Here is a 24,523-nt window from a genome sequence, read left to right as displayed (position 1 = left end):
TCTTATAATTTATATATATCTTAATTTAATATTTACTTTTAAGAAAATAATATTAAAATTCCTTAAAGGTATTAATAATTATAAGGAATCTTTTAAATAAGATAATTAAGTTTTACTTTATATAGCTTATAAGAGTAGAATATAATTAGGTATAAGAGTCCTTTATTATCTTATTACTTAATCTAAGCTCTTAGCGCGAAGTCTAAGGTATTTATTTTAAGTTCTATTAGTTAGGATAGATTAAATATCTTAAGTATTAGTTTACTTAGGATAAGTTCCTTAATTATATAAAAGGCTTTTTATGCCTTATTCCTAAATATAAATATTTTATCTTTCTTTATAAGATTAATTAGTAATACTATGATTTTCCTAAATTATTTAAGGAATCTTTAGTAGTAATTAATAAAACTAAGGAAGGCTTATATTTCCTTAAGATTAATTAGTTTTTTTTAGTCTTTAATTACTAAGACCTTCTTAGGATCTATATATATCTTATTATAAGAGATAATATATCTAAGAAATTCTACTTTTAAGGCATAGAATTTACTTTTCTTAGGCTTTATTAGTAACTTAGTATTTTATAATATTTATAATACCTTATAGATATATTTTATATGTTTTTTTTTTATTTTAGAGAAAATATTATCTAGGTAATATATAATAAATATATTTAGATATTCTTATAGTATATTATTTATTATTTATTAAAATATAATAGGTATATTTATAAGTCTAAAAGGCATAATAAGGTACTTAAATAATTTATATTTAATATAAAAAGTAGTTTTTTATTTATATCTTTTTATAATTTAAATAAAGTTATAGGCTTTTTTAAGGTTAAATATTATAAAATACTTTATTTTAAAAAATAAATTCTTTAACTTATTAATAAGAGATAATAATATATAATCCTTAATTATAATATTATTAAGTATTTTAAAATTAATATAAAATTAGAGCTTTTTATTTTTCTTTAGGATAAATATAATAAGATATCTAATAAGTAATTTACTTTCCCTAATATATCCCTTTTATAATATATCTTTAATATACTTTTTTAATATTAATAATTATACTTTATTAAGTAAATAAAGTTTATTAAAGCTAGTTTATTTCTTATTAATAAACTTAATTTTAAGGTTATAATAGGTATATTTTAATAAACCTATTTTAAGTTTTTTTATAAAGAGTTTCTTATAGATATAATATTATAATAAAATATTTTTAAGTTATTTTTCTTCTAATATCTTCTTAATATACTTAAGGTCTTTTTTTAATCTATAGAATTATTATATAATATATATAATTATTTATTAATTTTATTATTTTTATTTATTATAATATTTATATTATATTCCTTTAAGTAAAGAAATATCTTATATTTACTTTTACCTAATTTCTCTAATATCTTTAATAAAAGTTTAAGATCTTATATTATTTTCTAAGTTATTATTTACTATAGAGGGTACTTTATTATTTAAAGAAAATACTTAGCTAATTCTCTAATTAAAATATAAGTTAAATTAGCATAATTATAAGTACCTAAGTATTAAGTTATAGCCTTTTATAAGTATAATATTAAATAAGATTTCTTAGTTTTTTCTTTTAATAAAAACTTTAAGGTAATTAATCTTATTATTAATAACTTTATTATTATAATTAAATTATTTCCCTTTAAGGTTAATTATTATATAAGGCTTTGCCTTATATCTCTATAATAGCTTAAGCTTATTTATTATTCTTAGGTTAAATAGATTTTACTTAGCTCTATTATCTATTAAAGCGCATAGTTATTCTCCTTTAATTTATATTAGTATTTTAATATATCTTAGGTTATTACCTCCTTTTATAATATATAGGGCCTTTTATAGCATTATAAGTTATTTTTTCTCCTATAGCCCTTTTATAGGTAGGCTTGTTAATTTTTTAATATTGCTATAGCGTAGCTAATATAGTTATATTTATATTTATCATTATTATATGCTTTATAATTATATATTTTATCCTAGCTATATAGCTAGTCTTAGTATTATTATTCTTATTTCTAACCTAGGTTTTTTTTATCCTCTGACTAGGTTATAAGTTCTTATTCCTTTAGTGCTTCTTCTTAGCTAACTTGCTTTTATTAGTCTTTAACCTTATAAATAGTTTGCTTATATTTCTAGATAGCTTAGTATAGGTCTTTATAGTATCGCATATATACGACGCTAATAGCATTATACTAGTAAAATACTTAATAGCCTTTTATCTCATATTATATATAGGGTTAGTTATTAGGTTAAGCTAGTAGGGCAATAAGGAAATAATCTTACTCTTATTTTTTTTTCTTATATTTCTTATATTAGTAATATTAATAGGATATCTAGGAGATATTAGGATATTCCCTATATATAGGATATATTCTTATATTATCCTATGGGTTAAATAATACTTCTCGGTATTATAGGTTCTTAGCTAGTTCCTTATAATAGGCTTAGATATAGATTTCTTATTTATATGCTATATCTATATATTCTCGCGCGGTCTAGATATACCTTTCTTATAGGTTATTCTAATATTAGTTATTATTTCTATTATATAGCTAGGGATAGTGTTCCTCTTCTTATAGCTCTTTATCGCTCTTTTAGCGCTTTTATTACTAAGAGCGCCCTTATTATATTTCTTTTTATAATTTCTAGATATCGCATTTAAACCTAGTTTAATTAATACTAGCGCTATTTGCCTTAGTGGTCTAATTATTACATAGTAGCCTATTATATTAGTCTATTTATTAGTATTTATAGATCTTATTATACTCCTATAATGCCTTAACTTAGTATTAGGGATATAAGGTATAATTATATTATATAGGGTCATCTTATTTATAGTCCCTTTAGTAGGCTATAGAGGGTATTAGGAATTACTTATCCTTATTATATCCTATAATCTACTTTTTATAATTAAAACCTTCTACTATAGCTTCTTTAAAATCTACCTACTTAACTAATATTAGGGGCACTTATTATTTTTATCTTATTAGTATTACTTTTTTTTTTTATTTAAGTTTCTTAATAACTATAGTAATAACCTTTTTACTATTTATTATATTAGGCATAAGGTTTTTTTATTTTATTAGTTCTAAGAGTGATTACTATTATATATCTTAAGTTTTCTTAGATTATTTTAGGGTATATCTTACTTAGCTATAGGTTACCTCTTTATCTAGTCTTTATTTATATTTATTATTATTTATTCTTATTAATATATTATATCTACTTTATAGTATTATAATAAGTTTAGTTATTTAAATCATAGTTTAGGGGTCTTTATTTTCTTATTAGGCTTATTATATTTATTTATATATTTCTTACCTTCTAGGAGGGATTATTATTAATTTAATTAATAATATTTTTTTAATATCTCGCTATTTCTTATAATAAACCTTTTTAATATAGTTTATTTTATAATAATATTAATATTTAAGGCTATAATAATCCTATTTACCTTTTTATATAGCTCTAAGTATTATAGGGCTAGCTTTAGTGCTATAAGAGGTATTATTACTTTTTTTCTTACCTTAATTAATATTAAACCATAGGTTATTAGCCTTATTATTACTAAACTTAGGGTTTTATAGTTTTTTTTATAAGAACTATTAATTATTAATCTTAATTACCCTGCTAATATAATTAATAAGGTTATTAGGTTAATTTTCTTTATAGAGCTTTACTTAGATTTCCTTTTTAAATCTATTAAAGAAAAATAATATTAAGGGTTTTTAGTCTTAATTAAGCTTTAAGGCGAGTTAGAGATATTTTATTTTATATTCTAAGGCTAAGTAGGTTTATCTAAGTATTTTAATCTCTCTTTTAGCTTATACCTTTTTATTAATTATTCTAAATGCTTATTAGAGCATAGCTTTAAAGGTCTTAAAGCTAGAGTAGAGGTTAATAGTTTTAGGTAAAAGCTTAATAAATAGGGTAATAAGGTATTTTTTTATAATATATTTAAACTAAGCTATAACATATTTAGTAAATTACCTTATAGCATATTAGACCTTACTAGATATTAGGTTAAACTATATTAGATAGTATATTATAAAAGCATATAGCTATATAAGGAATATAAGTAGCTTATAGGTAGTCCTATTAAATTTCTCTAGGGGGTCTAGCTTTAGGATTTCTCTTATATCTTTGCCCCTTATAGCGGCGGTTATTATATTATTAACTTCTTAGATATTATTTATATATTAGGTATTTTATATTTATTATATTTTATTTATTCTTTTAATAAGTTTATAGAGTTTATTTTAGCGCTTATAGTAGTAATTTAAGCTTATACTTATTTGTTTTCTTTATTATTAGAGCTATCTATATTATTTATATTTTTATCTTAGTTAGCTAAGATAGGTATAATAGGCATAGGTAAGTGGTTAATAAGTAGGACCTACTAGTAATTATTTGCGAGAGTTACTAAGGTAGCTATTATATTTAATATTATTTAAGGTAATATAAGTAACGTACTTAATAAGCGAGCGACGCAGTCAAGCGAGCGACGCACTTTTCCCTCTTACATCTAACTTTTCATTTAATTAATTAATTCCTAACCACAAAATATATCACAGTCGAATATTAAGGCTAGAACCCTTCTTGCCCTTCAAGCTCTTCAAAATAATCCAAATCTAAGCATCCGAAAGGCTATAAAGACTTACTAGGTCTCTGAGCTAAGGCTACGTCGGCGACGAAATAGCATTTAAGCTCGACTTAATATTATCCCTAAATTACGTAAATTATTAGATCTAGAGGAAGATATCCTTATTTATTTTATTCTCGACCTAGATTCGCGAGGATTTCCCCCACGGCTATGTGGTATAAAAGAAATAGCTGATTAATTACTTGCCGACTGCGATGCGCTACTAGTTAGCACGTATTAGGCTCATAACTTCGTTAAGCGGCACCCTAACCTTAAGACGTATTTCTTTTATAAATACGACTACTATAGAGCTAAATGCAAAGACCTAATAATTATCTACGATTAATTTCGGCTTATGGCGAATATAATCGCGAAGTATAGCATCTAATTAGATAATATCTATAACTTTGACGAGACTAGCTTTCTTATAGGTATAATTATAAGCGGAATAGTTATCATAGGTGCAGAAAGGCGTTTAAAGCCGAAATCAATATAGCCTAGAAACCGGGAATAGATTATGGTCATTTAGGCGATCAATACAGAAGGCTAGGCGATCTAGCCGTTTATCATCAGTGCAGGCCAATATCACCTCGCCAATTAGTACCGAGAAAGCAACCTCCCGGGCGATTAGGCTATTGCGATGACCTAAAATGGCTAGACTAATAATAAGACTGGTCTCGAGTAGCTTAAGCACTTTGACTAATATATAACCAATTGATTAATTAGTTCTTATCGTCTCTTAATCCTTAATAGCCATGAAAGTTACTACTCTATTAAATTTAAGAAATATTATAAGGAAAAGAAGATTATCTGGCTTTATATACTACCTTATTCGTCTTACCTTCTCTAGCCCCTTAACGTTAGGTGCTTTAGCGTGCTAAAGAAGGCTTATAGTCGAGAAATAAAGTATCTAATCAAATGCTCTATAACTTATGTTTCAAAGACTAAGTTCTTTCTGGCCTTCTACGCCGCATATAAGGCCATTATAATAGAAAGAAATATTAGGGGGGCTTTTAAAGGAGCTAGTCTTATTCCCCTTAACCCAAAAACTATAGTCTTAAAGCTTAATATTTAGCTATAGACGCCAACGCCGGTTAAGGAGGCAACTAAATTATTAACCCCTTAGGCTTTAAAAACCCCAAAGACTATACTTAAGGCCCAATCTTAGTCTAAATACCTTGAAAGACGGATTAGAAGGCACCAAAGTAGCTCTCTAGAGTTAATTCTTAAAGCATTAAAGTCTCTTGCGAAGGGAATAAAGGCAGTTATATATGAGATAGCTCTCGTGAGGGCAGAGGTCTAAGACCTTCGATAGGTAAATAAGATACTAAGCTAGCGCCGGAGGGCAAAAAGGACTAGATTAAAGAAAAGAGGGGTAATGATAGTAGAGGAAGGAAGGCAAGTAATTAATTAAATGGATATTGATGCGTAGGTAGTGGCCGAATCGTTGAGGAGTGGTGGTTGAGGAAGGTCGGTTAGACCGGGTATTTGGCGCTGTGGTGTCTGCGGCAAGCCCGGGCATAATGCAAGGACCTGTCAGGTAGTGATTGAGATATCTGGGGAAGAGTATAGTGAGTAGTTTTAATTGATCAGATGGTTTATGGTGTTTTTATTGCGATTACTATAGAGGAGGTTAAAAAAAGTGCGTCGCTTGCTTAACTGCGTCGCTTGCTTATTAAGTACGTTAATTTATTAAATAAGAGCTATTAATATATAATAATTATATATATTCTTAAGGGATAAACTAGTTATATTGGGTTTATATTAGTAGATAAAGTAATTATATTATTACTTAAATAATAGAGGTATTATATTTAGTAATATACTTAAAGGTATTAAATATAACTAAGTTATATTAATAGCTAAGGTAGCTATTATATAAGAAGTATAATAAGTATATTTTATATACTTAGGGGGTTTACCTTAATTACTTATTTCTAAGAGGTTAATTAGAGTAATTATATAGGTAATTATAGGTGACTATAAAGTAATTACCATAATCGCTTAGCTCTTAGAGGTAATCGCATCCTGATTAGTAGGTAACCGTGGGTCCTTTGTTGGTCACGTGATAAGTGTTTTGTTAGGTCGTGATATTATTATTTAATTTAAGCTCTTAGTATAAAGTCTAAGGTATTTATTTTAAGTTTTATAAATTAGGATAAATTAAATATCTTAAGTATTAGTTTACTTAGGATAAGCTTTTTAATTATATAAAAGGCTTTTTATATTTTATTTCTAAATATAAATATCTTTTTTTTTAAGGTTAATTAATAGTATTATAATCTTCTTAAATTATATAAGGAATTTATAATAATAATTAATAAAACTAAGGAAAGCTTATATTTTCTTAATACTAATTAGCTCTTTTTAGTCCTTAATTATTAAGACTTTCTTAGGGTTTATATATATTTTATTATAAGAGATAATATATCTAAGGAATTTTATCTTTAAAATATAAAATTTACTTTTTTTAAGTTTTATTAATAACTTAGCGTCTTATAGTATTTATAATACCTTATAAATATATTTTATATATTCTTTTTTTATTTTAGAGAAAATAAAAATATTATCTAGGTAATATATATTAAATATATCTAAGTATTTTTATAGTATATTATTAAGTATTTATTAAAATATAATAAATATATTTATAAGTCTAAAAGGTATAATAAGGTATTTAAATAATTTATACTTAGTATAAAAAGTAGCTTTTTAGTTATATCTTTTCTTAATTTAAATAAGGTTATAGGCTTCCTTAAGGTTAAATATAATAAAATATTTTATACTAAAAAGTTAATCTTTTAGCTTATTAATAAGAGGTAATAATATATAATTTTTAATTATAATAATATTAAATATCCTAAAGTTAATATATAGTTAGAGCTTTATATTTTTTTTTAAAATAAATATAATAAGGTATCTAATAAATAATTTACTTTCCTTAATATATCTTTTTTATAATATATCTTGAATATATTTCTTTAATATTAATAATTATATTTTATTAAGTAAGTAGAGTGTATTAAAGCTAGGTTATTTCTTATTAATAAACCTAATCTCTAAATTATAATATATATATTCTAATAGACTTATCTTAAGTTCTTTTATAAAGAGTTTTATATAAATATAATATTATAATAAAATATTTTTAAGTTGTTTTTCTTTTAATATCTTCTTAATATATTTTATATCTTCTTCTAGTCTATAGAATTATTATATAATATATATATTTATTTATTAATTTTATTATTTTTATTTATTATAGTATTTATATTATATTCCTTTAGGTAAAAAGGTATCTTATATTTATATTTACTTAACTTCTCTAGTATCTTTAATAAAAGTTTAAGATCTTATATTCTCTTCTAAGTTATTATTTATTATAAAAAGTATTTTATTATTAAAAGAGAGTACTTAGCTAGTCCTCTAATTAAAATATAGGTTAAATTAATATAACTATAGGTACCTAAGTACTAGGCTATAGCCTTTTATAGGTATAATATTAAATAAGATTCCTTAATTCTTTCTTTTAATAAAAACTTTAAAGTAATTAATCTCGCTATTAATAACTCTATTATTATAATTAAATTATTTCCCTTTAAGGTTAATTATTATATAGGGCTTTACTTTATATCTCTATAGTAGCTTAAGCTTATTTATTATCCTTAGGTTAAATAGATTCTACTTAGCTTTATTATTTACTAGAGCGTATAGCTATTCCCCCTTAATATATATTAATAATTTAAAATATCTTAGGTTTATACCTCCCTTTATAGTATATAGGGCCCTTTATAGTATTATAAATAGTTCTTCCGCCTATAGCCCTTTTATAAGTAAGTTTCCTAGTTTTTTAATAATATATAGCTAGTATAGTTATACTTATATTTACTATCTTTATATACTTTATAGTTATATATATTATCTCGGTTATATAGCTAGTCTTAGTATTATTATTTTTATTCTTATCTTAGGTTTTTATTTTCTAACTAGGTTATAAATTTTTATTTTTTTAATACTTTTTCTTAGCTAACTTATTTCTATTAGTTTTTAACCTTATAGATAATCTATTTATATTTTTAAATAGCTTAGTATAAGTCTTTATAGTATTATATATATATAATGCTAATAATATTATACTAATAAAATACTTAGTAGCTTTTTATCTTATATTATATATAGGATTAATTATTAGGTTAAGCTAATAGGGCAATAAGAAAGTAGTCTTATTCTTACTTCTTTTCCCTATATTCCTTGTATTAATAATATTAATAAAATATCTAAGAGATACTAGGGTATTCTTTATATATTAGGTATATTCTTATATCGTCTTATAGGTTAAATAATACTTCTTAATATTATAGGTTTTAAGCTAGTTCCCTATAGTAGGCTTAGATATAGATTTTTTACTTATATGCTATATCTATATATTCTTATATAGTTTAAATATATTTTTCTTATAGATTATTCTAGTATTAGTTATTATTTTTATTATATAGCTAGGGATAGTTTTCTTTATTTTATAGCTTTTTATTACTCTTTTAGCGCTTTTATCACTAGCGGGTAAGCTATTATTACCCTTGAGATTTAATGTCTTATACTACTCTGGAGAGGCAAAAGGCTACTAGGCTTTAAATACTTCTTTTAGTTTCTACCTCGCGATTCTTCGCAACTAGGCCAGCGTCGGTTAGGCGCCCTCGGGCTCGGGTAATAAATATGCTACTTTCGCCAGTTTATCGGTTTATTTATTACCGGGGATATTAATATGACCTAGTACCTAGCGCAGCTAAGTAGCCCCATGGGATGCTACTAGGGACGAGACCTCGAGGAAGACTTCCTGGGAGGAGTCTAATGGTATGCCCCGTAGGCATGTAGAGGCAGCGAGGTTATCTAGGCAGATAAAGATGTGTCGGGTTGCCGATTCCTGCAGGTTTAGGGCGGCTTTCAAGCCTTCCAATGCCCCTGTGGCTTCGGCATCAAAGACCTCAGCCGGTCCGCAACCTCTGAAGATCCTTGGGAGATAAATCCATTGTAGGGTAGGTAGGTATAGAGATAAAAAAGCTGCTGTCATGGGGATTAAAGGGCAGCGAGAGATGATTATTCACCTTTGCCAGCAGTCTGATTATGAGCAGGAGATGAGGAAGGTTACGCATTTCGCGTCTTAGTGGGATTCTAGAAACGGAGTGCGTTTCTAGTAGTGTTGGAAACGGGGCGCGTCTCCACGGGCAAAAAAGAAGTGCGGCCCTGCTGGATGTGATTGGTCGGGAAGTGGAAACGGGGCCCTTATCTAGTAGGATTATCAATTGTTGTTAGGAGGTCATTTTGCGCTGATTTGATGTTCATCGTCGTTGGGGTCGAAATGCTCGACTGCCTCGTTGTGTTGTGCCGCTCACGACGAGACGTTGGATTCCCTGAAGACTTCCAAGGGTTTCTCCATATATCTTTGACGATATTACGTAAATGGGAAGGTAGTAGAGGGTCTGAGTGTGCAGCAACTTCTAGAGACATTTGTGTTACAGACGCTGTAGCTTATTTGCCGCGATCTTCATCGTTCCCACGCCCTGGGAGGTTTCAAACCTTTCCCCACGATAGCCAAAGTCAACGTTGAGGCCTTTCCTCTCGTTACAGTGTCATACGCTGCATGAAACAAAGGCCACTGCTTCTCATTCTCATCTCCATACCGCCACGGATTCTGGCGGAATTGCCATGGATGTCTCCCTAGAAGCATCCATATCGCCGCGACGCCAGCAGCCCACACATCTACCGTCGCAGTAAACCGGTCCAGCTCTCGCTCCGGAGATAGCCAGCCGATGGTACCAGTAGTTCCAGGTTTGGGTAACGTATAGCCGTCTGGAGTGTAGATGGCGTCTTCCGTGTCAAGCAGGACGATCGACGCTTGGTCAGAGTCCCACTGTCGCACGCCGATGTTCATAGGCTCGATATCGCCGGGATCCAGCTATGACAATGGAGAAAGTCGATGGCTTCCAACAGAGATATTGTCATAGTTCGGACCATACGGGCTGGAAATGGTTAACTTCGATATCACAGAGGAGCAGCCACTGACGCAAAAGGACCCTTGTATTGGGCCAGTGTCTTGGGCGTGGACGGCGTCAAGGCAAACCACACGTCTGCAGAACCGTTGGCTGCCTTCGGATCATCTGTGATGACTTCTAGCAGGCGCACAATCGATCCTTCTTGGTCGCATCGGTGAGCTGTGTCAGCGTCTCAAGGGTTCTCTGACGCCGTGTTAATAGGGTACCAGCGTTGTTCGGGACGGCGACGTTGGCGACACTCATCCTCTCGAGGGCCACGACCTCTCCGGTATGGCCCACGCCAACACTGACTCGCCCCGAGCCGCCTATCCCTACTGTCCCTGCGCTGCTAAGCGTCCACCGGTCGACTTGGATGCCATTCCCGAATGCTGGCGTCGGGGTCATAGATAAGTCAACTGGACGTGGTATCCCATCGGACGTGCGGATGTATTCGCTCATAGCTGCGGTGTGTTCCTCTGTTGCGCTATGTCGTGTGTAGCTGACCTCGTATTTTAACTGTCCGAGGCGGATAAACGAGCTGTGTTTATTGAACAGACGGAATTCTCTAGAGCCTAACGCTTCCCCGTCGACTTCTACAACACCACGATCGGATATCTTTCTCACGAGGATCCTACCTATCTCGTGAACTTGGAATGCCGCGTGGTGCTGGCGGATGTCGTGAAGCGTCGAGTTCTCGAGACACAAGATAAAGTCATTGCGTGACTTGATACTTCGTCGTCCCGCTGTCAATCCTCGAATCCTGTAGGCTGGCGAGCGAGACAGATCAACGAAGTAACAACCCGTGTGGATGTACTTTCCCACGTCTGTGACAGGGGTTGGATCGTGCTGCCCGGAAGAAGACGGCGATGATGAGGAGAGATGACCGGTCTGGATCTGCTCCAAAAGTCTGCCAACTTCCTCGTCTCGGACCTGTCTTGACGATATCGAGACATGGCAACTGGCTTGAGAGCTCTCTTCGGCTCCGGCCTCATCAGCTTGGGATGTCTCGAGGAGCCAGTCGACGACATCCGAGAAGGCGAGTCGTGCTTCAGCATTATAGGGTGTTATAGTGACTGTGGCGTGGTGTGCGGATGACAACGGTCCAGCCGGGTCGTCATTCGTGGCTTGGCTGTTGGCAGGACTCGATGCCGTGGCGAGGGCATTGCTCTTCTGGTTCAAGGCTCCGATTGGCTGAAGCGTAGCTGTAGTTGGTGCCTCTCAGGTTGCAGTTATGGTTAGACTTGCAATTATCGAGGCACTTGCTAGTGGGTTTACTTCTTTCACTCCTACAACTGGGTGTTCATGTTAATTACTCGCTCTTATGTGTGTCGCTGTGAGGGGGTTGTTGTGAGCGCGAGTGTCGGTCGAAAGTTGTTCCGAAGATTGTTCCGACACCGGGTCATCAAAGATCCGTCCCGAACAACGCTGTTGGAATCACGAAATGACATTCACGCTCAGACTTGACCAAAGCACAACTGGCACGGCATCACATCGTCGAATATCGCCGGCTTCCTATCATCGGAAACACGGTCGCAATGTCCGCGATATGATCTAAAAGCACCAGCGCGACGCGACATGCGCTCGACTATACGACGCCGTCTTCATCAAAGAACTACACTGAGCGCTGGAACTGGTGGTATTTGCTCATGGTCTGCGCTGTAGTATGTACGGCCGCGATATTGCCGAGGATATATGCCTGGGACATGCGCCGCCTAGACTGAGGGAGAAGCTGCGCCGGGAGGCGGAGGCCTGGGCGATAGATCCCAGCAGTGAGTCAGAGACGTCATTGATGCCGGCTGAAAGCAGTACTCCGCAGAGCCATTGTGAGAGGCCCTTGAAGCCGGTTTCGCCTTTGTTTGAAGATGACTTGCCGGATAGAGCGGAAACGACGGCTAGAGGAGTCTGAGGTTATAGAGGATGGCTCAGATGCTGTCAAACGACGGCGGTAATTTGATAGACTGTCTTTGACGCAGCCAATGTCGTAGCTATGTGCAGGACGTGACTTTTATTAAAGCGAGATGGATATCTCTCGTATTCATCTTGTCATGGATTGCGTGCCTGTCTCTTACGTCTGTAGTGCTCCCATGGCCCTCTTCTCCTGTTCTGACGACAAGGTCTTCATACTAATTGTATTACAACATGGACAGACTTCAGTCAGGCTCTTGGAACAACCATGAAGAGGGAATGCAGGCACCTATTAAGGGAGAGACGAGTAACATTGTGGACGAGGTTTGAAAGAGGTGAAAGATGCCGGCGACGAGACAGAAGGGAGAAGTGTGAAATCACGTTTTATCGAGGAGCTTCTTCGTGCCATAGCGAGGACTGGTGCATTGAAGCATACCATTTTCACTCTAGAAATCATTGCTATGAGCGAGACTTGAATGTGCCAGTGGGTACTATCACAGACTGTGCGTTGAATCTCTTGATTTCTAACTGAACAAGTGACTGAAGTTGGTCCGTTTTATCCTTCCTTGGATCCCTCGTATTCGTCAGCTACGACGGAGTGTTCTTCACGATCTGTTTCATCCAAGTTTTGATCTTTCTTGGTCAGACAGCCCGTGCGTCAGAGCGGCCTTAGTCATACGATGTGACAACCTACATCACCCATTGTTTCTAAACCTCTCGCCTAGGGATGCGAGTCAGCTTACAAACGAGCTGGAGGGAAGGGGAGGCCCTTTTCGCTCTCACTTGGGAGTTGACTCGATGGCGTGTTGGCTATTGACCACGTGTCGTTCCTCATCAAAGAGGGAAAAGAGACGAGACTTGGGAAGTGTCACGGCTCAAGCGTCGGTCCAACCCCTACTGGGATACTCATGACCGCAAAGAATGGACACGGTACACAGGATGACAATTAGTGTCCTGGTCATCGTAGTCGCCTGGTGATGGGTACTGCCGGCACCAAGTTCCCCCGAAAAGTCCGAATAGGGAAGGTTCAAATCTATTGTTATGACAGTCTATTCTTAAATGAAAAGTCCTAATTTGTATTAGAGATGCTGTTCGAGTCTTGTCCGTCTTCCTACGAGTCGTCCAACACTACCACCAAATTCATCACCAGGCAGTCTCCGTCCGAACACCTCGGTGGAAAACTCGGATGTAATGTGGGATGATCCAAAAATATGGCAATGCTTGTCTCCCAAGCGAACTTTTCCAGTTCCGTGCGTCAGTGATGCTGACATGGGTTGAGATAGATATGAAGAATCTTTGAGCTAATTGGCGAAAATAGCAGTGACCCCAGAACGTACGGGCAATGCCATCATCCCAACCGAAGAGACCTTGCAACCTTCCAGGTAAGTACCTCCCAAACCATGCTTTCCTTTCCGTGCATGTGACAAACGGGGCGGCTCGCCCAACAAGGTGTGAACGATGTTGTATCGCACAAGTGGTGGACGAGGTCGTGGTGGGGTAAGAAATCCCCCTTTCAACGCCGAAGCTGTCGCTCGGCACGGATGCATGACTAGCTGACGACCGGGCAGAAGGTCCCCAGTGAATCGGGAAATGAATGACTCTTGATTTCTCTCTAAGGAGGGTCTAAAGGTTAGTCTTTCATAGTTACAGTCCGTTGTTCCTAGCGAGCGTGCTTAGCAGAAGATGCCAGAGCTGAGACTGCTATGTGTTTTATCCTTTGGATAGCCCCTATCCGTGTGACACCGCTGAATGAGCGACCCGATCTTGACAGTACTGCTCGCTCGAAAAGGCCCTCTTTGGCTGTTGAGAGTGATCGGGAGATGGTAGTCGCATTTCGGAACTCAGGGCGGCCGCAGCGGAATAGCAAGCGGCCACGATGGCTTGACGACTGTGAAATAGAATGAGACATATCTCACAGTTTCATTTTCATTGAATGTTTAACTTTGGAAGATTTGGCACGGCAGTTGTGGTTGATTGATGTCGATGTCGAGAATGCAAGTGGGTGTAAGTCGGGTGGATCGCCGGATCCCACAGATCACCGGGAAATATCTATTGACATATAGCCCCGCTCCATTGGACCTGGCGAGCCAGAGGCAGGACGGAGACCATCGAATCAGGCGGCATGGCGTCCGTCTGAAATGGTTCTAAACCCATGTCGAACATGTCCCTAACCTCCGATGCCCCATGTCCCTGCTGAAAAGGGTTCGTCCATGGCGGCGGGGAGCTGTCCGCCTCCGGCCTGTGCATGCTCCACGAATCGGCTATGCTGGCACCGCTTGAGCTCCCGTAGTCGGGACTCAGCGAACTGTCGTGGGTGTGGAAGGCCGAAGAACAAACAAGCAGCCCATTCACAGATTTCTTCGCCTCATTGGCGATGTATTTCTGGATGAGAACGCAATTGCAGTCCGTATGCCGCAATAATTGGGTCTTCAGGTAGTAGATCTCGGCAGTCAAAGAGTCGAAACATGTCGAGAGATAGCGGTTTTGGTCCTCCATGGCTTGTTCGCGAGAGGTGAGTGCTAAGGCTTCATCACGCTTTCGGTGACGACACTTCGTTGCAGCAATGCGGTTTCGTTCGAGGACTCGGCGCCGGCGGGGATCCTTGATTAGATCGTCACCATGAAGCTCCTCTTGTTGGCCCGCTGCCTTCTGCTCTTTTGCCTGCTTCTTTGGGTTTCGGCCCCTTTTCCTTGGCTTAGGCGACTCTGCTGCCTGCCCAGAGGGACTCGACTCCGAGGGCGCCGAAATGGCTTGTGATCGTCTCCGGTTTCGGGGCCGGTGGTTCAACTTTTTGTCTCCCTCAACAGTTGGCAGTGTGTTTTGCGGTGCTTCGTTACCTCCGAGTGTCTTGAATGCCGCGGGCTGAGTCGGTGATGCGATGTAGGAGGATCCGAGACCCACTTCTATCGGGACCGGGGAGGTATCAATCGCTTCTTCAAAGAATGTGCCTATCTGACTTGGCGTCGGCTTATACGTAATGTTGTTCCGAGACATTGGGGAAGCGGTACTCGTCTGACTAGATGGCGAGATCATTTGGTACGGTGTGGTGGCGAAAACATCTAGGTGAGAACGGAACGTAAGATCTCCCACCGGTGTAGAACACGACTGGACGAAGGCTGGCATTAAGGGTCCAGCTCCGCGGATTGTAATCGCTATCCCGGATAGTATTATGCTTGATAGCCATGAGGTCTGGGATAAGGGTGTGCTCAACAAACAGGCTGCCAGCAGGATGCTGGATGCCAATGACGCAGACGCAGACGCAGTCTTCGGTGGCGCCCCTGCCCGATATATAGCTTGCACGACCACAGCAGACCTCGGTGTGGGTGCAGTTAAGTAGGGCGGGCCCTCAATTTGATGCCCCAAAGAGATGTTTCACAGCGCTTCCAGGGCCCCAGGTTGACGCTCTGAATAGGGTTAATTTCTCAAGCGGAGGGATCAAACAACTGGAGCACGGTGGTGTCAGCTTTCACAAGCCACTAACTGGACCGGAAATGCCCATACGGGGCGCAGTGCTTAAAGGCTTGGCCATGCACTAACAAGCAGCACAGTACCAGCAGAGACTAGGCTTGTGACAACAGGGGGCGTGAGGGGCAGATAGACTTTGGCCATTGGAGCGGGATCGATCTTCGAAACCGGAGGGGGTGCTCTCTTTGAAGAGAGATGACTTATGCGGCTATGATTACCCAACTTCCCAAGGCCCCAACAGGGTTGCGAAGGAGGGGGAGGGATGGGCCCCGATGATACTCCGTACAAGCGTGTGCTTTGAACCGGCAGGCAAAAACAAGAAACCTCTGCACGGACCCACTCCACCGATGCTGCCTAAAGATCCCAACCCACGGAAAAGCAGACCGAAATGTTTCGAACGGCACTTGCCGTGCTAGTACCCCACGCCGCGTCTCTCGACAGCGGTTGGCGCCAGCCCTTCACCTCAAGGCTTTGGCCATCTGAAGATCGGTGGGCCGTGAGCTTCAGGCTCGGCAAGCATTGGGACTCGTCGATTTGTCGGCTTCCGTTGGCGGTGTTCCGGCATTGGTTTCAGGGTCACTGCAACAGGCATACGCGTCGCGACCAATGGTCCAATGTAAGTGGCACTTGAGGTATATTTCTGCTGATCCCGAGTATCTCACTGCAACAGTCCGGACACATATCCTAGTGGATTCGTGGGACGAGGGTCTCAGCCTGGCATGGTACTGTACCATTAGACTGGTAGATAAGACAAGGCAGGCGAAGATGATGAAGACAAGGATACTCCATGGAACGCCCGCACAACCGAAGGAAAAAAAAAAAAAAATATGACGAGAACAATAAATATGACGAGTCAATTGACCTGCGCCGCACCTAATATCCCCCAATATCTCCTCTCGTCCTAGCAAATGCCGATGTCGAGCCAAACGTACTCTTTTGAACTCGGGGTGAACCCAACTGTTCCCCGCGAGTTTTTCCACCTCAATTTCAGTGGATTTTTGTTTTTCAGAACCCACCTTTTTCATTCCCGGAGTGGATTCTATTTCGCCCGGATGGAATTTCCCTAGAAGGCCTCTGCGCTAAGCTATTTACGTACCGTACAGTGCTTCCATGATCTCCCCAAGCCTCAGAGATTCACTTTCACTAACTGGCCCTACCTCGTGTACATGCATCACAGGCCTGCATGAAGGCCAATAACCACCCATACCAACAGACACCCCCCAGCGGACAGCGATCTAGCCAAACTGCCAGCCAAGATCCGAAAGCTTGCATCTGCTGGGACGCAAACACAGACAAGCAAGTTTCGACGGTTTCCACTCCGGGCCCTCCTCCTTTATATATCTCCCATTCAGGCACCTTCATCCTGTTGAGACCGTATGACTAAGATGGTCCGATCTGCTGGTGGGTGGGATGTGGATACTACGTGAGGAGCTGTGCTCCTCTCAGATACATGTAACTTAGGCCTTTCAAGAACAGCATATCACCTCCCACTCCCGCAATATTGCTTTATCACGCCCTACCGCACGGTCAACTTATATGGCGGTTGATCCTCGTTCTCTCGACCCTCCATGCATTACCAAATACACAGCATTATCTTCTAATATCCCTTATATTAGACCCACAACCCCTCCTACAGTCTGTTATCGAAGGGCTTGCTTGGCTTGATATGAACCTCCTTTCGCTCCATCTAACATAGCGCGGCCAACCCAATTGTGCTCTACACAGCTGCTGCTTTTGCGTTATCAGCGACTCGCTCGAATGTATCGTACATCACCTGCAGCACGAGCTCATCTTCCTGCGCTAGAGCGGCCAGTGCAGCAAGTCCTTTTTTTCACCTTGAACTTTTGTAAATAATCTGCCCAAATTCATAGGCGCTCCCCTAACCTGATTAGGAAAGAGTAACGCTCGCTCCAGAGATGGGACTATGCTATAATAGGAAAGTGTAACGCTCCACCAGTAGTCCACCTTCAACAGTATGCTGCGACAGCAATAGAGGTCTAGTGATAGCAGGACTTTTTCTCTGTATTCTTGGGTTGCTTAACTATAGACTGAGAGTATACTAGTCTATGAACCTTGGTTGTTGTGTTGAAAACTTAAGTGCTTATTGCCCTCTGGAGAATAGACTGTCAGTTGGTCAAACCAGACATCCACCACCACCACACGGAGTCGCGTAATGCCAACCTGAAACCTGAGAATCTGACCAGGGGGTGCAGCTACACGCCCCTAGCTACCGGGATAGTGCCCACACGGCCCAGCCTGGACAGAGGGGTCTGGGGTCTGGGGTCTTTTGCAGTGAGGCTCAAATGGTGACGTTCAAGAGGGGACACGGTCGGTCTCGTAGATATTAACCTTGACAGGGACGCAGCGCAAACTTTCCGCACCAGCCCATCACTTTTTTATTATCCTTTATCAAGTTCTTCAAGGGCAACTGGACAGTTGATCGCAAATCCCCAGCCTTTTCATCACGGCATTCTGTCAACACGACGAGTAGAGCTTTGCCCTCTCCCATACTTCTTGCGTGGCATGTTTTCACCTTTCTTCTGCCCAGTCATGGCCCGAGTGGTTGTCAGCACCTTGCTTGGTGACGACGGTGATGACTTCTCGTCGTGAGAACGCGAAGACTTAGGTCGTGAAGGTGACATGTTGGTTCATGCTTGAAGAGGACTACCCTCGGGTTGTGCCTGGGGCTGTTCTTATTGACTTGCCTCCTTCAACTCCGGTGGCTCTTCTGATGCCTCCTCTGAGTCGCCTGCCTCGGCATGTTCTCCCCGGTAACTCGAGAGCTGAGGGGCATCGTTGTCTTCACTTTATCAAAAAGGCTTGATTCTTCCGAGGTGTCCTGTTCTTCATGCCATAATATAATGGCCATCCTTTTCATACCATCTCTTGATGAGGGGGATGAATATGCCTTATGGCAGCTCCTGGTCTCTAGTTCTTGGTTTTTTCTTTCAATTTGACCTCTGTGAGTCGATCTACGTCGTAACTAAAACATGCACTGGAACATCGTATAACCTTCATCCCTCTAACATCTTCGCCTGTCTCGCCCCTTAGCTCGTCAATGACACGAGTGCCGCCGCATGAAAATGGATCACGAAGGGACGCATGGGGGACACTGGAAGATACTGGACTGGAGAGTTTGTTAGGTTCTAAATTAAAGGTTAGCAAAAACGAGATCTAGCGCATATCAGGGCCGCCTGTCCTGGAGGTCTCTGAAAATCCAGGAATGCAGCTCGTGTTCCAAACTGAATGTGATGATATATGCTTTCTGAGTTTTAAAGAAGATCCTTAGCAAAAACCTTTCGTCAGTATTCAGTCACCCTGCATACTCATATATGAGCAACAGTCATGCTCACTCGTCTATACGAACTACGTCATCCGCTTGCATAATATGAGACACAGCAATCTGTCACGCTAGAATCGCTCATCATCATGCAGGTGGCCGAAAGATCATGACGAAGTCTACAGATGGACTGCGAATATGCCGTCTGGAGGCGTATATAAGGATGCCGTTGTTCCTCCCACAACGAAGACTTCTCCTTCATTACTGACGCTCGCTCAACACCATAACCAACAAAGCAATCCCCATAAGTCTCTAATTTCGCTCAACAGCAACCAAGCAAGTCATTTTGGCCCCATTTTGGCCCCATTTCTACCTCCAAACAGCCACTATCACCAAAATGAAGTTCACCATCACTCTCATGGCCGCCTTCGCTTCTATCGCTGCTACCGCCTCCAAGGAATGCACGCCCGGAACCTATGCTTGAACTAGCGATGCCAAAGGCTGGCAGGTCTGTGACGTCTCTGGCAAGTTTGTGGTAAGTAGTTTCATGCCTTATCGCCTTGCTACGAAGAGATATGCTAATAACACACAATTCTAGCTCGCTGGCTCTTGCCCTCCCAGCACCTCGTGCAAGTTCTTTCAAGCTAGCAAGAGCCCCTATTGCGTTCCCCCTGACTTTAAGTTCCCATAATGAAGCCATTTATGAAGTTAAATTGGCCGATCGAAAGAAGTGTATTAGAGCGCGCCTTATCAATGGAGCCTTCGCCCTTCCTATCGCTTCTTTGTTATATTCTTATGTTCTCCGTACCTGCCCTAGCCTTTAATCGACGGGTCTTGTATGACGATGACGATAGTAGCCATCGGATGATGGATGGAGGTTGATTGATTGATTGATTGGTTGATTTTGTCAAGGGCAAGGACAACAACCATCGTGAATAGCCTCACGGTCAGCGTGAACTCTACACCATCACTAGCATCAGGCAACAGCCTGCTGCCTATGAGATCGGCAGACTGAACACAGGTATAAGAGACCGACTCTCGTCACTCCTTTAGATAGAAAATCAAGCGCTCATTTGATCCTCGATCCCTCATGGCCCATTAGTACCTGCGACTCAATGCACCCATCGAGCCTGGCAACTCGAGTCAAGACGACGTCTTTGCTGACGGCATATCTACCAGCCTTGACCACGAACCCGATGGCCCCAGCATAAGTGACATCGAGCCAAATCCCTGCTTACTACTACTACATCCCTATTGCCTCTCCTACTTTCGCTGAAAGCGGATTGTGGGGAATCACAGGGGTCATGGGCCAATGGCGACGCGTACAAACCACTTTCAGCGAAAGTGGGAGAAACAATAGGGGATGTAGCCTGCAGTACTCCAAAGACGTCAAGAACGCCGGAGCCGATATCGCCCGACTCGAAAGAGAAACCATCAACCTGAATGAAGTGTCGGTAAGTGGCCAGGGGCTACTCCAGGGCCCCAATGGCGCGAGGCTCGAGGCTTCCCATAAGCTGGTCGTCGCGGTCAACGATAGTCTATAGAAGATTAAGAGGCTAAGAGCAAGCCCCGGGAGAGCACGCAAGATAAAAGCCGAGTAGGACTGCGCGCTTTGAAATAGCCATTTCAGAGCAAGGATGTCGACAAGATCGTCCAGAGTCTCGGGCGATACACGTGGACCATCTCCTTGGGTCTATATGTTGATCAAAAGTACGCCGGCGTTCCCTCTCCACTTCGAGTTGCGGGAGCTGACGGTGTTGTGGTTTAGGACCATTTTACTCGATCTCGATAAAAGATTACTTGATATCGACAAATAGATGGTATTCGACTCACTCCCCGCCGCCGCAGGCGCACCTAACCCTTCGATGCCCATGCCGAAGAGCACAATCCAACCTGTCTCCCAGAGACCAGTATAGACCTTCTTCGGCCAGATATCTGCATGGGCCGACGATCCTCGGGCGGAACCCATCTTCTGGCTCAACGGCATGGCTGGCACTTAGAAAGTCCACAATTTCCTGCACCGTGGCCCAGACTTTCGCCAGGACCGGTCACCTCGGTGCCACCTTCTTCAAGAAGGGCGATGCCGATCGCGGCAGCTTACATGGCGAGAGATTCATCAACGGTTCAATGAAGCATTCCGGGAGCGGCAGCGTTCTCGTGTGGCTCCTCCGATTCATTACTGCAACAAGCTGAAGGGGTTGCGAAAGACCGTAGCCTGCTGTCGGCGAGCCTATAGTGCTACTCTGCCGGTCGGTGCACACCTAATAGGACTCAGCAGGCCGTCTTCACCTTTCAGTAGGTTGCAGGCGGTAGCCGAGCCTCTCGCAGGATCTGGGGGTGATCAACAACATCTGTCTATGCATCAAATATTACACTGTGGGATCTGTCAGTGCTTGCTGGAGTTCGACAGAATGATAGCTTACACCTCGCCGTTGTCAATACCCTCGCATTCGAATCCCGCTTCATCCATCCATTAGTATGATCCCAGGATTCGATCGACCATTTCCCCAGACAAACCAAGGTATTTGGTTGGATCGAGCAGCTTTTCGAGAGCGGCTCGGCTGAGGACGGAAGAAATCTCCTCTGTTTCCATCAACAGATCGAGTAAAGGCCGTCCGCTGATATTGGCTCGATGACTCATCTCATAGACAAGGTCATGGGCTCGCTGCCGGCCGAGATGCGCTGCCAATCCCATCATCACCGCTTCGGTACAGATTAGACCATTGGTGATTTCCAAATTGGAACGCATGCGTGCGCTGTCAACCTCGAGACCTGCGAGCAGTGTCCGCGCCTGTTGCAAGGCACCAGAACTCAACAGGAAGATCTCGGGCACGGCAATCCATTCCGTTTCCCAGGGGCCGGTGGAGCGCTCGTGATCCTCAACCATCGCGTCGAGAAGGGCCGCGACCAGTTGCCGGACCATCGTCGTGCAGGCATGAATGTAATTGCAGGATATTGGATTGCGCTTCTGCGGCATGGTGCTGCTGGAGCCGCGATCTTTAGTGTAGGGTTCCGAGGCCTCGCCCACCTCCGTTTGCATGAGCAGCTTCACATCTGTCGCAATCTTGCCCAGAGTCCCGGTAACCAGTCCCAGGAAGCAGCCAACTTCTGCGATCCGGTCGCGTGCGGTGTGCCAGGCAATGTCCGGTTGACCCAGTCCGAGTTCTGCCATCAGTCCTTGTTGCACCCTCAGCCCAACATCGCCTAGCGAAGCGAGCGTGCCAGCGGCACCACTAAACTCGCCTACAAGCACTCTCGGACGGAGTTCTGCCAGCCGCTGTTGGTGGCGCTGGATCGCGGAGAGCCAAGTGGCCACTTTGAAGCCGAAGGTGATCGGAACCGCTTGCTGTAGGTTGCTGCGCCCTGCCATAGGCGTATCACGGTAACGACGGGCGAGGTCAGCCAGAGAGTCAACGATTGCTCTCAGATCCTGCTCGACCAAGGCAAGCGCCTCTCGGATCTGGATGATGATGGCCGTATCGGTGATGTCTTGGGTGGTTGCTCCCCAGTGACAATATTCCCCAAGACGATCCGCGCAGACATCTACCAGCTGCTGCACTACTGGCAGAACGGGATAGCCGATCAACTCCGTCTGGCTTTTGAGCTTTGGCATGTCGATATTATCGAGGGTGCATTTGGCTGCGATCTCATGCGCAGCACGTTTGGGGATGACGCCAATATTGGCCTGCGCTTGTGCCAGTGCCGCCTCGATGCTAAGGTAGCATTGCACACGATGCTCGTCTGTGAAGACGCGACGCATCGCATCCGAGCTGAAGATGTCACGGAATATTATAGAGTCGATTGCTGTGGATGCCATGGCTGTTTCCCTCGTGACTTCGTCATCCTAGATCATGTTTTTCCACTGTCGTTGCGTCCAGTATATGTACCAGATGGCCACACAGTTACGTCATTTGCGCCTATTTTAAAGTGGGGTGCCGGGTCACCCTACACACCGAGCCGTGGCAGCGTGATGGCGTATCCGGCAATTGAGTGGCTTGGAAAACCGCGCCAGCCAGTCCACGAAATCCCGATGAGCCCGGAGGGTGTCCCGTCTCTTCATCGACGGTAGCTCTCGATTTTCGATTGGGCTTTTAACGCGCCTTCCTTTGTCAAGGACGTCACCTTCTTCGGCTTCTTCGCGTCGTCATCGTTCCTCGAGGGCGCGACCTTCAGCAGCTTCACGTCGTCATTGCTCCTCTTCGCGTAGGCGCTGTTCTTCCCGTAGCTGCTTCCGCAGCCTCTCAGTTTCTTCCATGGACGCTGATGGATTTGTGCGAGAGGCGGGCGGATGATTGGCGTCGACAACTGGTCTGTTGTAGACGCCCGAAGATGGGGAAAATATCGGGGCAACAGAAAACCTACTGCCTAGGAAACCCTCACGTCATCAGCGGATCAGTCCGCCCAGCCACATCAACGACCGAAATGTTGGTTTGCTCGCTTCTCGATACATGTCTATTGGTTCCACTAAAGAAACCTCGGCGCTTAATCACAGACTGCAATTGCCGGTGAACAGACCGAAGGGTCACGGACGCCGTGAGGGGCCGGTATCCCACCCGACTCGGGCCTCCGATACGGGTCTGGCCACCTCCGGAGTCCGGTCGGCAATGACCCCGCTCGTTTTCGGGGTACAAATACCCTCACTTCAACAGCCCTCATCTATTTTGAGACTCTTCTCCACATTCAAAGCAATGGGCTTCAAAGTCACACAGTGGAAATGTTCCTTTATCTTACCTCACCACCGGGAGCTTTGTCCTCGAACACATGTAATCGGGCCTAGTCCACGTTCACCCTTGCTGGAGGTTGCCGTTCCTCGCGACAATCGTCCCACAAAACTTTGCCAGGCACTTCAGGCACAATTGATCATCCATCTAATGGTAGGCGACATGTCGTAATCGCCAACCAACCGTTAGATTCAGGAAGAACAGGCGGCGCGAGTAAGGACAAGGAAAGCGGGAAAGATGGCCAAAGCAGTTTGGTAATCCCAAACCTGCTTCAGCGCCTAGACCAGACGAGTTATACCTAGATGTGAAGTCGGCTTTCGATGGGTTCTGGCTCATTATTTAAGATCCCCGCGGTTATCAATAGGGACCGTGTAAGCGAGAATAGTGGTGACATAAGTTTTGACGAGTTTCAATATGTCGACGGCTTCATGTAAGCCAAGCACGCATGAGTG

The 24,523-nt window shown here is 41.2% G+C and overlaps 2 protein-coding genes and 1 pseudogene across 3 annotated transcripts, besides 1 other annotated feature; all 3 read right to left on the bottom strand.

The window, feature by feature from the left end:
• Positions 1-10,213: 10,213 nt before the first annotated feature.
• NCS54_00001000 lies at positions 10,214-11,900 on the bottom strand (annotated as a pseudogene). The gene is made up of 4 exons: positions 11,336-11,900; positions 10,852-11,089; positions 10,686-10,743; positions 10,214-10,624 (listed from the first exon to the last, which is right to left on the bottom strand).
• Positions 10,214-11,900: a sequence feature.
• Positions 11,901-14,654: 2,754 nt separating this feature from the next.
• On the bottom strand, positions 14,655-15,974 carry NCS54_00000900 (BZIP domain-containing protein; the record flags this gene model as incomplete). The annotated part of the gene is made up of 1 exon (XM_053145677.1): positions 14,655-15,974. Exon 1 carries the CDS (start codon positions 15,726-15,728, stop codon positions 14,655-14,657), a length of 1,074 nt encoding a protein of 357 aa, XP_053001652.1. The 5' UTR covers positions 15,729-15,974.
• Positions 15,975-21,705: 5,731 nt separating this feature from the next.
• Positions 21,706-23,167, bottom strand: NCS54_00000800 (3-carboxy-cis,cis-muconate cycloisomerase; the record flags this gene model as incomplete). Its single annotated transcript, XM_053145676.1, has 3 exons — positions 21,706-21,724; positions 21,774-21,810; positions 21,868-23,167. 3 exons carry the CDS (start codon positions 23,165-23,167, stop codon positions 21,706-21,708), a joined length of 1,356 nt encoding a protein of 451 aa, XP_053001651.1.
• Positions 23,168-24,523: the final 1,356 nt, after the last annotated feature.

Source organism: Fusarium falciforme, chromosome 1 (genome assembly GCF_026873545.1).
Source record: "Fusarium falciforme chromosome 1, complete sequence".
NCBI lineage: Eukaryota > Fungi > Ascomycota > Sordariomycetes > Hypocreales > Nectriaceae > Fusarium > Fusarium falciforme.
The sequence above is the reverse complement of the archived record's forward strand: the minus strand, read 5'-3'. Positions and strand labels throughout refer to the sequence as shown.